Genomic DNA, 15,090 nt, shown 5'->3' with positions numbered 1-15,090 from the left:
CAATTAATACATCAAAGGGAAAAACCAATTAGAGAACACCAACCGCCCCAAAACAAATACATGACCTCCAACACAGAATCTCGTCACCAACAGTTTCCCCCAAGTCCCCACATTTCCTGCCCACACCCAGGAGCTAGCTGTGCCCTGTCACTATAAACATTCTGTAACTATAGACATAAAGTCCAAATGAAGCAAAAGGATTGAATCCTGTCTAGAACACTAACTGTCTTGCTATCATATGTGGTGAATGCCTCACCACATTGAGAGCTCTCACAGAAGTCTTCTGTGAACAGTGAGAACCTTCCCCAGGCATGGATTACAAATCACTGTTTTCCATCCAGTATTGCATACTCCATCACTGTATTTTTTACTTTGCTAGACCAGCTAACTCATTATTATTTCCTTGGTTTTATGGCTATCTTGTATGTATGGCAACTGGTGCAAGCCATACCAAACCAGTGAAGTGAGTAAGTCCTGCCATAACTGTAAATTCAGGCAGGCTTATGCACAGCAGAGGTAATAAAACCCAGAGAGTGCTGGTTAGCTCCAAGCTGGAGCATCAAGGATGCTGTGATATCATGCAACCACTAGAAATTTATCTCATATATATTACCCTCAAGAATACATTTAACAAGGTTTATCTTAATGTCTTGCTACTTTCATCAGGATGCTGTATTTTTCATATTCTGTATATTTATTTATTTATCATTTTCTTATTATTTTTTTTTCTAATCATTGCATAATAATACAGACCTCTTAAGAGGTGTTTCCAATCCTCTATCTCCATTTCTTTTAGTTACCTGTTGCAATACACAGGAAACACTTAGGTAATGTTCTTTTAAACTGGCTGAGATATGTGCAACTAGGCCATGAATTCCCTACCATTGGAGGTACCACTGTTGCTTTCTAAAATTAAGTTCCTTTTGACAGGGTGTTGGGTGATCTTTCTAAGTTACCAGAAGGTGGACCAGGTTATTCACATGGGTTGCCACAAATTGTTGAGCCAAGAAGATCCCCATGGTCTCATCCTGAATCCCCCGGGTCTCCTCATGCAGGAGTCCGTCACAAATTTTATTCACAGTCAATTGTCACTATCAGAAGACCAGATGGGGTAAGTACTTGTTTGCCTCACTTCTATGATTTAACTTTATAGTGTTTCAATATGTCATTTTAAAGGTTGTGCATGACCATTAAAGAAAAAGGCATTGACTGTCTTATAACTGTGCAGCATTCCTTTCTATTTACAGAAATTTTTGGTGTTTTAGATTCCTTAATTGAAACACACACGCACACTTCTGTTTTCTCTCTTCACTTCTTCTGGGATTTCTATCTCCTCTCTTAGAATAATCTATTTTGGCAGTGTTATGACCACAGATCCTCCCCCTCTCACAGCTGCCTTTAAATGGGTTTGCTTCCTTAGACTACCACCTGCATAGTAGTACCTGTAGTGTGCAGGACACACTACAGGTTACAAAAGTCCTACTGGTCTCTTGCACCCTTTAAAGCAACAGTCACAACTCCAGGTCCAATCCCACCAACAGCTGGCACTCCTCAAGTCAGCCCCACTAGTCCATCACTTGCATAGACTAGTGTGGGGTCCACATATATGTTTCGGGGTTCATCTGGCCTCCAGTAACAAGTAACATACAAAAAGTCACCACCCTGTTTCACCCACTAATAGGGAAGGGGGTTCCAATATATATATATATATATATATATATATATATATATATATATATATATATATATATATATATATATATATATATATATATATATATATATATATATATATATATATATATATATATATACACAGTTCCCACACCTATTCACAGTTCAGCATTTGTGAATATATATATATATATATATACACACACACACAGTTCCCACACCTATTCACAGTTCAGCATTTGTGAATTTGTACATTTGCAGATAAAAAAAGAATAAAAATTGGGGGGAAGATAGGACTCTTAAGTGACATCTTAATTTGTGTTGACAAGCCATCCCCAGGGCCCATACTGGTTTATTAAGAGTAACCTCAACCTCAAATCATGAATGATATGCAAGGTAATATTATAGACAAGCTTCACTGAACTCAGTGTGGCAGACTCAGCAGCAGAACAAACACAGGTGTCAAACTACTGGAGCAATCAGCTGATTATCTTCCTCTTCTTGTGACAACTTGCTGACCTTGAGAAAATAGCTGACGTGCTGGTGGTCGAGATTTCACGGAATATTTTGCCAAAATTCCTCTGAAATGTTGCCAACTTTGAATCTTGGTACAAAATTCTTGAAAAAACTGTCTCATGTGACAGTCCCTTTATTTTCCCTCAAGAAAACACAAAAAGAGGATGAAGGTCAACTGATTACTCCAGTAGTTCACCACCTGTGTATGTTCCTCTGCTGAGTTTGCCACAGTGAGTTCAATGGAGCTTGCCTTTGCTTTGCACCCAAGTGTGAGACGTATATTTTGTGGTTTAACCCATATAGTGTCATGCTTTCTCAGAGATAGGGGTCGTCAGGTTGCATTTTTTTCATATATATATATTTTTTTTTTTTTATTTACTCCATAAAATGAGAAAAAAATAACAAATAGTTTGGTATATATATTTCCTGGCACATGAAACACACTTAAAAAAAAAATAAATAAATCACCCAGTTTCTTATACACTGATATTTAGGTTTGGGTAGGCCTATGGGTTATAGTTACTGGTATTACAGTAACACCAAAACACCAGTTTGACCCCAGAATGAAATATATATGTTTATATATTACACTGTGTAACAAAATTTTTACTTTTTTTGACTGGTCAGTAAACGTTACTTCCTAATTGCTTTTATCTAAAAATCAAAGAAAATGACAATTACAGTAAAATCCCTCTCATCCGGCATTCGAGTATCCGGCAGCTTCAAGTATCCGGCACATTTTTCCCCAAGCCTTAAAATCAATAAAAAATCAATGTGTACTCATAAAATCGATTAAAATTCCCGCGCGAGGCATACTTTGTCCCCTCGCCACCAAAGCGCACTGCTTCGCGCCACCTGCGGCCCACTGCACTGTGTTTACTCAGTGACTCAGTCCCGCGTGTGCACTGTTTATCGCCTGACGCCTTCATCATGCCTAAAGTTGTGGAAAAGAGGAAGCGTGTTGTGCTTACACTTAAGCAGCTGATCAGATCAGCTGCTGATTAAGATCAGCTGATCTTTGTTATGGTAAGATGCGTGAGTATAGGGTGGTGATTGTGGACATAATTTCACTTCTATTCAAGTATCTGGCAATATTCAAGTATCCGGCATGTTGGCGGTCCCGTTGATGCCAGATAAGAGTGATTTTACTTTATTCCCTTTAAACTTTATTTTTTTCTGATCTGGACTGATATTTTGAAGCTAACCTGCTATCATATATCCAGATCTTATGTCATCCATTGCACCATTGCCACACTGCTCTGAGCTCTCCATACCCACTCTTTCAAAGAGAGAGCAGCAGTTTTTAGAAAGGAAAAACAGTTCAAAAGATGATTTCAGAGGCACAACTGAAGAGAGAAACCCTTACTACACCAACCATAATTATGTCAATGACCTCAGTAGAAATCATGGTCTCACAAAGTCCAATGCTGAGCTTTTAGTGTCGAGACTCTAGCAGTAGAATTTGCCAGATGAGATTATAAATATCAGGTCAGAGAAAGTGTCACCAACATTTTTCAAGCTTTTTTTATTCATCAAGATGAGCTTTGTTTTTTGCCACAATGACCAGTCTGTTTGAGGCAATTGAGGGAATCGCCGTAACCCCCGAGTGGTTCCTCTTCATCAGTAGCTCATACAGGAGCCTCAAAGCAGAGCTGCTTCATAATGGGAACATGTATCTATCTTTTTCCCTCACTCACTCTGTCCAGCTTAAAGAGGAATACAATAGTGTCAAGATCTTGCTAGATGCCTTGAAATATGAAGAGTATGGTTAGGAGGTTATCAGAAACTTCAAAATGATGGCCTTCTTGATAGGTCTCCAAGGCAGCTTTACCAAGTTCCACTGTTATCATTGCCTTTGGGACAGCAGAAACACTGTGGCACACTACCACAAGAGGGACTGGCCACTGCAGATCGAGTTTAGTGTGGGGAAGAACAATGTCAAATGGGAGCCATTGTTGGATCCCAGAAAGGTACTGTTTCCTCCACTGCACTTAAAACTGGGCCTTATGAAACAATTCATCATAGCTCTAGATAAGGAGTCTGCAGCTTTGAAGTATCTCCAAGTTTTCTTCCCTAAGCTGTCAGGAATAAAAGTGGATGCCAGTGTCTTCATCAGTCCACAAATAAAGATCATCAACTCATCCTCTTTCTAGTGATGCCATCCAGATGTCTCTAAATGCAATGGTTATGGAGACACAGCAAATTGAAGAGGAAAGACTCTGGGAGAGTGGGAGAGAGTGAGTCAGTTGCCTGTCATGCGTCCATTTTGCCTAATTGGATGTGGCTAGCATCTGATGAAAACAGGTGCCCTGAGTTGTCTTCATGCATGTTTAACAGTTTATTGAGTTTCTGCCCTATTCCACTCTCACTAAGGCATGTAGCAAATGGTTGAGTGCAAGCAGGTAATACACGTGATGAGGTGCAAGGACAGGAGGGAGTGGGCATCATGCTCAGACTCATCACAATTGCTCTCATTGCATTTGGCCATGGTGAGCTTGCAGGCAGTGTGACCAAAGACTGAACCACAAAAAGTTAAAAAAGTAGCTAAATTTAGCATAAAAATTGCAAAGCAGGGGCTATAGCCAGTCCTTTAGAGGTTAAACATGAAACATTAGGATTCATTTGTATTAAAGTTGAGAGCCAACTGTGCCAGCTGCTACATCACCAAGCCATCAGAAGTTTTATAAATCATGCATTCCTTCATTGGTTGTATATTTTTGTTTTTAAAAGGAACTAAGTAAGGGCAAGATTAGGAAATAAATAGTATGTAGTATGTGATATACTATGCTAAAAAAATCTGGTGGAATAAATGAGACATTTAAAATAAGACCTGAAGACACCCTAGTCATGAATAGTTACCCAAGCAATCCAATACCTGTATAGTGACCTCTGGCTCATATTATATGTAAAGAGACCAATCAAAAAAACAAAATAAGAACTATAAAGGATTCTTGCTGTTTTATTCATGCTTTCAGTCTATAGAGAGTATCCTTACTGTTCAATTGGTGCTCTTTTCAGTCAATAGAGGAGACCAAGAAGTACAGTGACAGCACTGGTCGTGAGGAGGTGATAGTGACCCATAAACAGCCAGAGGATGGAAGTAGTGGCATTGGTTCTCTCCAACCAGGTGAGTGGATGTGGTGTTTATTAAGGAACTGAGACAGAGGAGCATACAGACAAGCAGACAGATAGGCAAGCTGGCAGACAGACAGTCTCTCACACACACACACACACACACACACACACACACACACACACACACACACACACTCCTTCATTAACAGAAAATGTCAAAACCTTTCAAGATCTAACTCCCCTCGTGATTTCTGGCATCTAGCCAAAAATATCTCCAATAACTTTGCTTCTTCTTCTTCTTTCCCTCCTCTACTTCAACCAGATGGCACCACTGCTATCACATCTATTTCTAAAGCTGAACTCTTTGCTCAGACCTTTGCTAAAAACTCTACCTTGGACAACTCTGGGTTTGTTCCTCCCTCTCCTCCACCCTCTGACTACTTCATGCCACCTATTAAAATTCTTCGCAATGATGTTTTCCATGCCCTCGCTGGCCTAAACCCTCGGAAGGCTTATGGACCTGATGGGGTCCCTCCTATTGTTCTCCGAAACTGTGCCTCCGTGCTTGCACCTTGCCTAGTCAAACTCTTTCAGCTCTGTCTGTCAACATCTACCTTTCCTTCTTGCTGGAAGTTTGCCTACATTCAACCTGTTCCTAAAAAGGGTGACCGTTCTAATCCCTCAAACTACCTTCCTATTGCTTTAATTTCCTGCCTATCTAAAGTTTTTGAGTCTATCCTCAACAGGAAGATTCTTAAACATCTATCACTTCACAACCTTCTATCTGATCGCCAGTATGGGTTCCGTCAAGGCCGCTCTACTGGTGATCTTCTGGCTTTCCTTACTGAGTCTTGGTCATCCTCTTTTAGAGATTTTGGTGAAACTTTTGCTGTTGCCTTGGACATATCAAAAGCTTTTGATAGTCTGGCACAAAGCTTTGATTTCCAAACTACCCTCCTACGGTTTCTATCCTTCTCTCTGTAACTACATCTCAAGTTTCCTTTCTGACCGTTCTATTGCTGCTGTGGTAGACGGTCACTGTTCTTCTAAATCTATTAACAGTGGTGTTCCTCAGGGTTCTGTCCTGTCACCAACTCTCTTCTTATTATTCATTAATGATCTTCTAAACCAAACTTCTTGTCCTATCCACTCCTACGCTGATGATACCACCCTGCACTTTTCCACGTCTTTTCATAGACGTCCAACCCTTCAGGAGGTAAACATATCACGCAGGGAAGCCACAGAACGCCTGACTTCTGATCTTTCTAAAATTTCTGATTGGGGCAGAGCAAACTTGGTATTGTTCAATGCCTCAAAAACTCAATTCCTCCATCTATCAACTCGACACAACCTTCCAGACAACTATCCCCTCTTCTTCAATGACACTCAACTGTCCCCCTCTTCTACACTGAACATCCTCGGTCTGTCCTTTACTTATAATCTGAACTGAAAACTTCACATCTCATCTCTAGCTAAAACAGCTTCTATGAAGTTAGGTGTTGTGAGACGTCTCCGCCAGTTTTTCTCACCCCCCCCAGCTGCTATCTCTGTACAAGGGCCTTATCCGTCCATGTATGGAGTATGCTTCACATGTCTGGGGGGGTTCCACTCATACTGCTCTTCTAGACAGGGTGGAATCAAAAGCTTTTCGTCTCATCAACTCCTCTCCTCTAACTGACTGTCTTCAGCCTCTCTCTCACCGCTGCAATGTTGCATATCTAGCTGTCTTCTACCGCTGTTTTCATGCTAACTGCTCTTCTGATCTTGCTAACTGCATGCCTCCCCTCCTTCCGCGGCCTCGCTGCACAAGACTTTCTTCTTTCTCTCACCCCTATTCTGTCCACCTCTCTAACGCAAGAGTTAACCAGTATTCTCAATCATTCATCCCTTTCTCTGGTAAACTCTGGAACTCCCTGCCTGCTTCTGTATTTCCACCTTCCTATGACTTGAATTCCTTCAAGAGGGAGGTTTCAAGACACTTATCCACCAATTTTTTACCACTGCCTTGACCCTTTTACGGGACTGGCATTTCAGTGGGCATTTTTTTTATTGATTTTTGTTGCCCTTGGCCAGTGTCCTTCTTACATAAAAAAAAAAAAAAAAACACACACACACACACTCTGGTACTTGATGACTCAGTAGGTTGATTGTGATACCAGACTTAGTGGAAGAGATAAACCATCAAGACTGGATTTAGTGTTTACCAAGGCCTTGGAAATTATTGAAACTATACACTATGATAGCCCTCTAGGTAAAAGTGATCATGTGTTGATGGAATTTAATTTAAAAAATGAAAATGTAATTATTCATGAAAATTATAAGGTGAATTGATTTAAATATAGTAAAGCTGATTTTGAAAGATTAAGAAAGTACTTTGTTGCTTTGAACTGGAAAGACTTTTGAAGATGCAGAAGATGTTCAGAAAAAATGGGGTGAATTTATAAGGATATATAATTCTGCTGTGGAGAAATTTGTATCTAGAGGAGGAGTGAAATGTAGAAAGAGTAAAGAATAGTTCAATACAAAATGGAAAGAGGCTAGAAATTGTAAGTCAAATGCTTGGAATAGATGGAATAAGAAGAAAACTGAGAGCAGATGGAAAGAATATATTGATGTTAGAAACAAGTATATTGAGATAATAAGAAAGGAGAGAAGAAACTATGAAAGACATATAATAGATAAGTGTATAAATGAACCCAAACAATTTTTCAGACATATTAATGAGAAGATAAAGAAGGGAGGTGTATCAAGATTGAAAATTGAAGAAAAAATCTGATGATGCACATGACATGGTGGAGGTTATGAAGAATAGTTTTAGATCAGTATTTACTGTGGAAGGGGAGTTTGATGCTGGTAGGGATAAGTTGGTGAGGAATATACTAAGTACAGTCCCAGTCAGTTATGAGGAAATACTTAAGATGATGGAAGAACTTGATGTAAATAAAGCAATTAGTCTAGATGGAGTATCAAACTGGATATTGAAGAAATATAAAGAACAACTGGCTGATAAAATTCACAGTCTAGTTGTGACATCACTATCACAGGGAAGAGTACCAAAAGATTGGAAGAGAGCAAATATTACACCAATATTCAAAGGAGGAAATAAGGAAAACTCACTAAATTATAGACCAGTGTCCTTCACTAGTGTTGTAGAAAAACTATGTGAAAGAACAATAAAGGAAAGATAGATGGAAGATTTGGAAAGAGATAAAGTTTTGGTAAATTGTCAATTTTTTTTATTTAGGAGGGGAAGATTATGCTCCATGAACTTGCTGTCTTTTTATTCAAGGGTAATCACTATTATGCAGGAGAGAGACAGATGGGTGGATGGTGTCTACTTAGACTTGAAGGAAGTGTTTGACAAAGTACCACACCAAAGATTGCTATGGAAGATAAAAAATTATGGAAAAATTGGAGGAAGACTGCTGGAATGAATGGAGGATTATCTGGATGATAGAGAGATGAGAACTGTAATACAAGACCAAAATTCATCTTGGCTGAAAGTAACTAGTGGTGTCCCACAGGAGTCAGTGTTGGGACCGATAATGTTTGTAGTGTATGTGAACGATATAAATGAAGAAATAGATAGTTATATGAACTTATTTGCAGATGATGCTTAGCTGATGAGGAGGGTACAAAATGTAAATGACTGTATGGTACTGCAAGATGATTTAAATAAGATAAATAGATGGAGTAAATCTTGGCAATTGTTATTCAGTTTAAGTAAATGTAAAGTAATGGAGTAAGAGTAAGAAAATAATACAATACTATTATGAGATGGATGGTGTGAAGCTGGTGGTGAACATTGAAGTCTCCAAGAATGGAGATCTCCGCAAAAGGGAAGAGAGTCAGATTGTGCTCCACTTTGGAAGTTAGGTAGTCAAAGAATTTCTTATAGTCAGAGGAATTAGGTTGAGGGGTATACAGCACAGATAAATTTAATTTGAGAGTGACTCAGTAGTCACGGCCAGATGGTGGAAAACTTGGAAGATTCAAGAGTGTGGGCATGAAAGCAAGTTAAATCATTGCACACATAAACACAACACCCAACTTCGGATTGAAAATGAGGATAGAGAAAGTAGGAGGGAATAGAAAAGTGGGTACTGTCAGTTGCCTCAGACACCTGTGTTTCAGTGAGGAAAAGAAGATGAGGTTTGGTAGAGAAGTGGTGTTCTACAGATTAAAAATAAGATCTAAGACCGCAAATGTTACAGAAGTTAATGAAGAAAAAATTGAAGGGGATGTCAAGACACTTAGGGTCAATACCAGAAGAACAGTTTGATCTAGGGACATTTGTGGTCCCCTCCCCAGTTGAGGACTCCGAGGCTGGTGTAGGAGTTGCCATGATAATTTTGAATTTTGAGTGAAGGGTATGTGTATAATTAGGTGCTTGTAGTTTTGTGTGAGAGAAGAGAGTTGTCTTCAGAGGGCCTGCCCCCTTGTGTTCTGAGACACAAAGAGAAACATTCAGTGAGGTCACAGCTGGGTTTAATAATAAGCTCACAGCACCCTTTAATCGTGTTTTAGACCTCACTGGGAGTAATTATCGTTTCGTCAAGTGCCTACTGCCTTCTCCAATAGTATATATATATATATATATATATATATATATATATATATATATATATATATATATATATATATATATATATATATATATATATATATATATATATATCATAAAATCATTTAAAAATGTCTCCTGCCACTGACCCATCACTCAACTTAAACAATTTACTTCAATTTGGTTCCATTTTCCCCTTCTATTTTTCTCTTCCATCTCTACTTTTATTATCACCTCTACCTTTTTCTGTTTCATCATGGAGAAAAAACAGCACTACTCCCTATACTATAACTGCCTTATCATAGTCATGGAGCTGCTACCTGTACATTCTCCCGGTTTGGCTGCTCGAGCATAGTTGTAATTTACAGGCCCTGAGCTACGCTTGTGTGGTCCCATCTCCATATCTACACTTGTCTAGTTTTTCCTTAAAGCTGTGCACACTCATTGCCAGTACTACATCCTCACTTAGCTTGCTCCAAAATTCTATATTTCTCTCTTGGAAACTATTTTTATTTATGTTGCTTAAGCATCTTCCTTTTCTTAGTTTTTTTACCGAGTCCTCATGTGAATCTGTTATTTCCATTATTTGTGAATTCTGTTATTTCGCAGTAGTTTCTCATTTTCAGTTTCCTCTACTCCATTCCACAATTTAAAAATCAATATTAAATCTCCCCTTTCTCTTCTTTGTTCTAATGTTGGCAGATTCATTTCCTTTAACCTGTCTTCATATACTAATTCTTCCATTTCTGGAACCATCTTCGTTGCCATCCTTTGTATCCTTTCTACTTTTTTTACATGTTTCTTCTTGTGAGGAGATAACACTGATTCAGTATATTCCAGCTTTAGTCTAATCATAGTGATAATTATCTTTCTTATCATATCTTCATCCATGTAGTGGAAAGCTGTTCCAGTATTCCTCACCATTCAATATGTATCTCTGAATGTCTTTTATACATATTTCTCTGACTGTTAACTTTCCTGTATTGTCACTCCCAGATCTTTCTCTTGTACTTTTATAATTTCTTCATTTCCCATTTGATATGTTTATTTTGGTCTCTTTCTGCTTCCCATTTCCATTACATGACATTTTTTCACATTAAATTCCATCTCCCATTTCTTACTCCAGTCCCAGATTTCATTCATGTCCTCTTGTAGTGTTTCAGTCTTTGTTGTTTCTTATGTCTTTGTAATTTTGCATTGCAAACAAGCTCATGTAACTCTTTACTCCTTCAGGCATATAATTTATGTAGATCAAGAAAAGTATTGGTGCCAGCACTGATCCTTGTGGCACTCCACTATCTACATTTCTCCATTTCAATTTTACATCTTTTACTACTGTCCTCATTTCTCTTCCCTTTAAGTAACTTTCCACCCAGTTTATTATTTTTCCATTTAATCCTCCTTCATTTTCTAGCTTCCCTAGCAGTCTGTTGTGGGGAACTTTGTCAAAAGTTTTTTTGTTTTTAGATATAAATTTTGTTTTTAGATATAAATACACAGTCTACCCATCCATCCCTCTCCTGTGTTATATCAGTCACTCTCAAATAGAAGCTCACCAAATTTGTTACACATGATTACTTTTGTCTAAAGCTATACTGTTTTTTTTATATTATATGTTTTTCCAGAAATTTTGTCCACTACTTTTTGATCACTTTTTCACAGATCTTACATACTATGCTGGTCATTGATACTGGTTCATAGTTTAGTGGTTCTTCTTTCTTTTCACTGTTATAAATTGGCACTATGCTCTCTTCCATTCCTTAGGCACTCTTCCAGTTGATAATGAAAACTTTATTATGTCATATATTGGTTCAATTAACTGTTTCCTACTCTGCTTTAAAATTAAACTTGTCCTGTTGCTTTTCTTTCTTCCATTTCCTCCATCTTTTTATGAACTTTTATTACTTCAATTTCCCACATTTCCCTTTTTGTCTTTTTTGTCTTGTGGTTCTTTAAATTCTGATTTTTATGTGAGAACTTGCTGAAACTTTTTGTTTAGCAATTCACTCATGTCTTTTGGGTCTTCATATGTTTTATTTCCATCCTTCAACCTTTCTAGTTTTTTCTTTAGTTTAATTTTTCAATTTATGAATCCATATAACAGTTTTGGTTCATCCTTGCATTTTTCAGCTACAGTGGAATCTCGGTTACCAAACGCCTCCCTTTTCTAACAAATCGGTTTTCAAACAATATTTTGAACTCATTATTGCTTCGGTTGCAGTACCATAATTCGGTTCTAGAACAAAGTTACTTGATCTCAAATTTCAAAAGACAGCAAAAGTTGCCATATATTTCTGATTTATTGTTTCTATAAATATTTAGTTCATTCTTTTATATATTTGGAGAAACAAAGAGTATAAGACAGTAATTCAGTCTTTGAAATAAGGGAAATGTGATCCTGTTGAAAATCCTTGATGTAAACAAACAGTTTTTGCCACTCAGGAGTTATCTCGAGCCACATGTGGCTCTCTTGATGAACCCCAATGCAATCACTACTGCACAACTGCATTTTTCTAGTAGCTTTTCCCAGTAGCAAGATGTCTAAGTGTTATGATCACCTTCATTTTGGTGTTAAGTAGGTTGCTCCTCTCTGTGTCCCTCTGTAAAATTTCCCTCCCTGTATTGGTGACAATAACTTAACAGTATCTTCTGATGAGTTCTGAATCACTAAGTTCTTTCAGTACATCCTTTCTGGATAAATAATTTGCGAGCTGGAGATGTGAAGCAGCCATCTTGGCTGTGGGAGTGTCTGCTATAAGTCATTGAGACAGGGTAGGCTGGTGTCTGGGAACAGATTAATCCATTTTACATTGATTCCTATGGGAAAAGTTTTGGTTTTCGAACATTTTGAAAATTTGGATTTCAGAAACTAATTAAGTTCTAGAACCAAGGTTCTACTGTATATCTTTTAAATATCCTTTTTCTTCTTCTCCTTATTTTCACATAATCTATCTTTAGGTCTTCTTTATTTTTTGGTTTTGATTGTTTTAATTTTTATCCATGTTTCATCTCCTTTTCTTTGCTCTTGCACATCTTGCATTGAACCACACCAGTTTTCCTTTTTCCTTAGGTCTATAGTGGGATATATTTATTCACTTTTGTCTCCTATAGTTCCTTAAAAATGTCATGCTTATCTTGCACATCATTTGCTCTTTTCAGCTTAAGATCATCTACATTCACTTTCCTACAGTTTCTCCTATTTTCTTTATTTTTCATCCTCTTCACTGACATCATTATGAGTCTCTATTTCTATAATTACATGTTCACTTATTTTCCCCAGGGGGCACACATATCTTAATTCTTTAGTTAGTCAATTCCTTTCATTAATATTAGGTCAAGTCTTGTTGGTTCATCATCTCCCCTATATCTTGTATTTTCAGTCACCCATTTCATCATTGTGTTTTTCAGTCACCTTCAAAAATCTTTCTCTCCATGCAGTCTCACTTCCTCCTGCCTTGAACATTTTCCAATTTATTTTTTTTGCAATTGAAGTCACCAACCAATAGTACTCTTTTATTACTTTTGATTAATTTACTAAAAAACAGAATGATATATTGTGTGTGTGTGTGTGTGTGTGCACTTGTAATGAAAGCCACATCTACGATGTAACATCCTCCTACACCAGCCCTGATGAGCAACATCAAGGGGACTGATCAAGTGAATTTAAAATTGGTTTTTACTTAATTATTTTTAATTATTTTATTCAGAATACTATACATACATATCATAAATACTGTAATAGGCAATGGGGAGTGTTTATTTGCAGTTTATTCTGTGGTTATTTCAACTTAAGTAATTTTTCAACATAAGTCATGACTTCTGGAACCAATTAACGACATAGGATGAGGTATACCTGTAATGCCATATGCTGGTGAAACTTGGCATTGAAGGATGATATATGCTGGCAAAAGCAGATAAGATTAAGGATGTTTAGTGCATCACTGAACAAAACACCTGTCTGGGATCTGAGGAAGAGGATGAAAATTGCATGTACAGTAAAGCTCCATAAGTCAGCATTCTATAAGTCAGAGTTCCACATATGTCAGCAAGGCAACAATATATTCTTTAAACTCCAAAAAAGAAATTTCAGCATTTTACTAAATTGATACCATGCTGCCTAAATTGAGTCAGGCTAGATCAAACTCAGCATAATCTATAAAGTAATAATTACTGTTTAAGTTATGACTTGATGCTAAGAAGGGCTCCTGGTTCTGGTTGAAGATCAGCAATGCCACCTCCCTGATGCAATTTTTTTTTTTTTTTTTTTTTTTTTTTAGTCTGCTCGTTTCTCTCTCAAATAACACTCAATTTTAATTGTATTTTATCTCTTTTCTTCCAAAAACCATATAGTATTTCTTTTGTTGTTTCACTGTTACTGCCATCAAAAAGGACCTCACCAATAATCTAATCTTTATTTTATATATATATATATATATATATATATATATATATATATATATATATATATATATATATATATATATATATATATATATATATATATATATATATATATATATATATACAGTCATACCTCGGTACTCGACCGCCTCTATACTCGACCAAATCGGTGCTCGACCAAAAAATTCGAGTAGAAAATGCATCGGACCTAGAACAGATTTTCGGTACTCGACTAGCCGAGTCGACCCGAACGCGCTCCTTGGCCCTTCTCGGCCCTTCTCGGCCAGCGGGTAAGCATCAGTTCGACTCAGACCGCCAGCGGAGTAAGGCGTACGCAGTTTGTTCGAGTATTTCTTCCCAGATTTAAACTTTTTCGTGTTGCTCTAGCCCTTAATAATGGGTCCAAAGAAAGACAGTGATAAGGGGAAGGCAAAGAGGAAAACAGTGAGGACCACTATTGAACTGAAGAAGGAAATTATAGCAAAATATGAAAGTGGTGTACGAGTGGTGTACATGAATGAAAGTGGTGTACAAAATGGTTTATAATGCTTTATTTATCTTTATCATGTACTGCTTGTGCACATTTACGTTTTATTGTTGTTTAGATACACGTTCTTATAATATTTTAGGTATTTTTCTTAATGGTAAGAACGGATTAAAATACTTTCCATTATTTCTTATGGGAAAATTGGTTTCGGTGTTCGAACAAATCGGTGCTTGACCACCACCTCAGAACGGATTATGGTCGAGTACCGAGGTACGTCTGTATATATATATATATATATATATATATATATATATATATATATATATATATATATATATATATATATATATATATATATCCACCTGTCTCGTCT

The 15,090-nt window shown here is 37.2% G+C and overlaps 1 protein-coding gene across 5 annotated transcripts in view; it reads left to right on the top strand.

The window, feature by feature from the left end:
* The window catches only part of LOC135116171 (uncharacterized), a 128,096-nt gene that overhangs the window by 106,235 nt on the left and 6,771 nt on the right, over window positions 1–15,090 (top strand). For all 5 annotated transcript variants that reach the window (XM_064033455.1, XM_064033454.1, XM_064033453.1 and 2 more), the window contains exons 7-8: window positions 931–1,111; window positions 5,209–5,317. In XM_064033455.1, the coding sequence (XP_063889525.1) occupies window positions 931–1,111; window positions 5,209–5,317 (290 nt within the window). The remainder of the gene's footprint in view (window positions 1–930; window positions 1,112–5,208; window positions 5,318–15,090) is intronic.

The sequence above is a fragment of the Scylla paramamosain genome, chromosome 30, assembly GCF_035594125.1.
Source record: "Scylla paramamosain isolate STU-SP2022 chromosome 30, ASM3559412v1, whole genome shotgun sequence".
Taxonomy (NCBI): Eukaryota; Metazoa; Arthropoda; class Malacostraca; order Decapoda; family Portunidae; genus Scylla; species Scylla paramamosain.
Note: the sequence above shows the minus strand (reverse complement) of the source record. Positions and strands in the feature narration are given on the sequence as shown.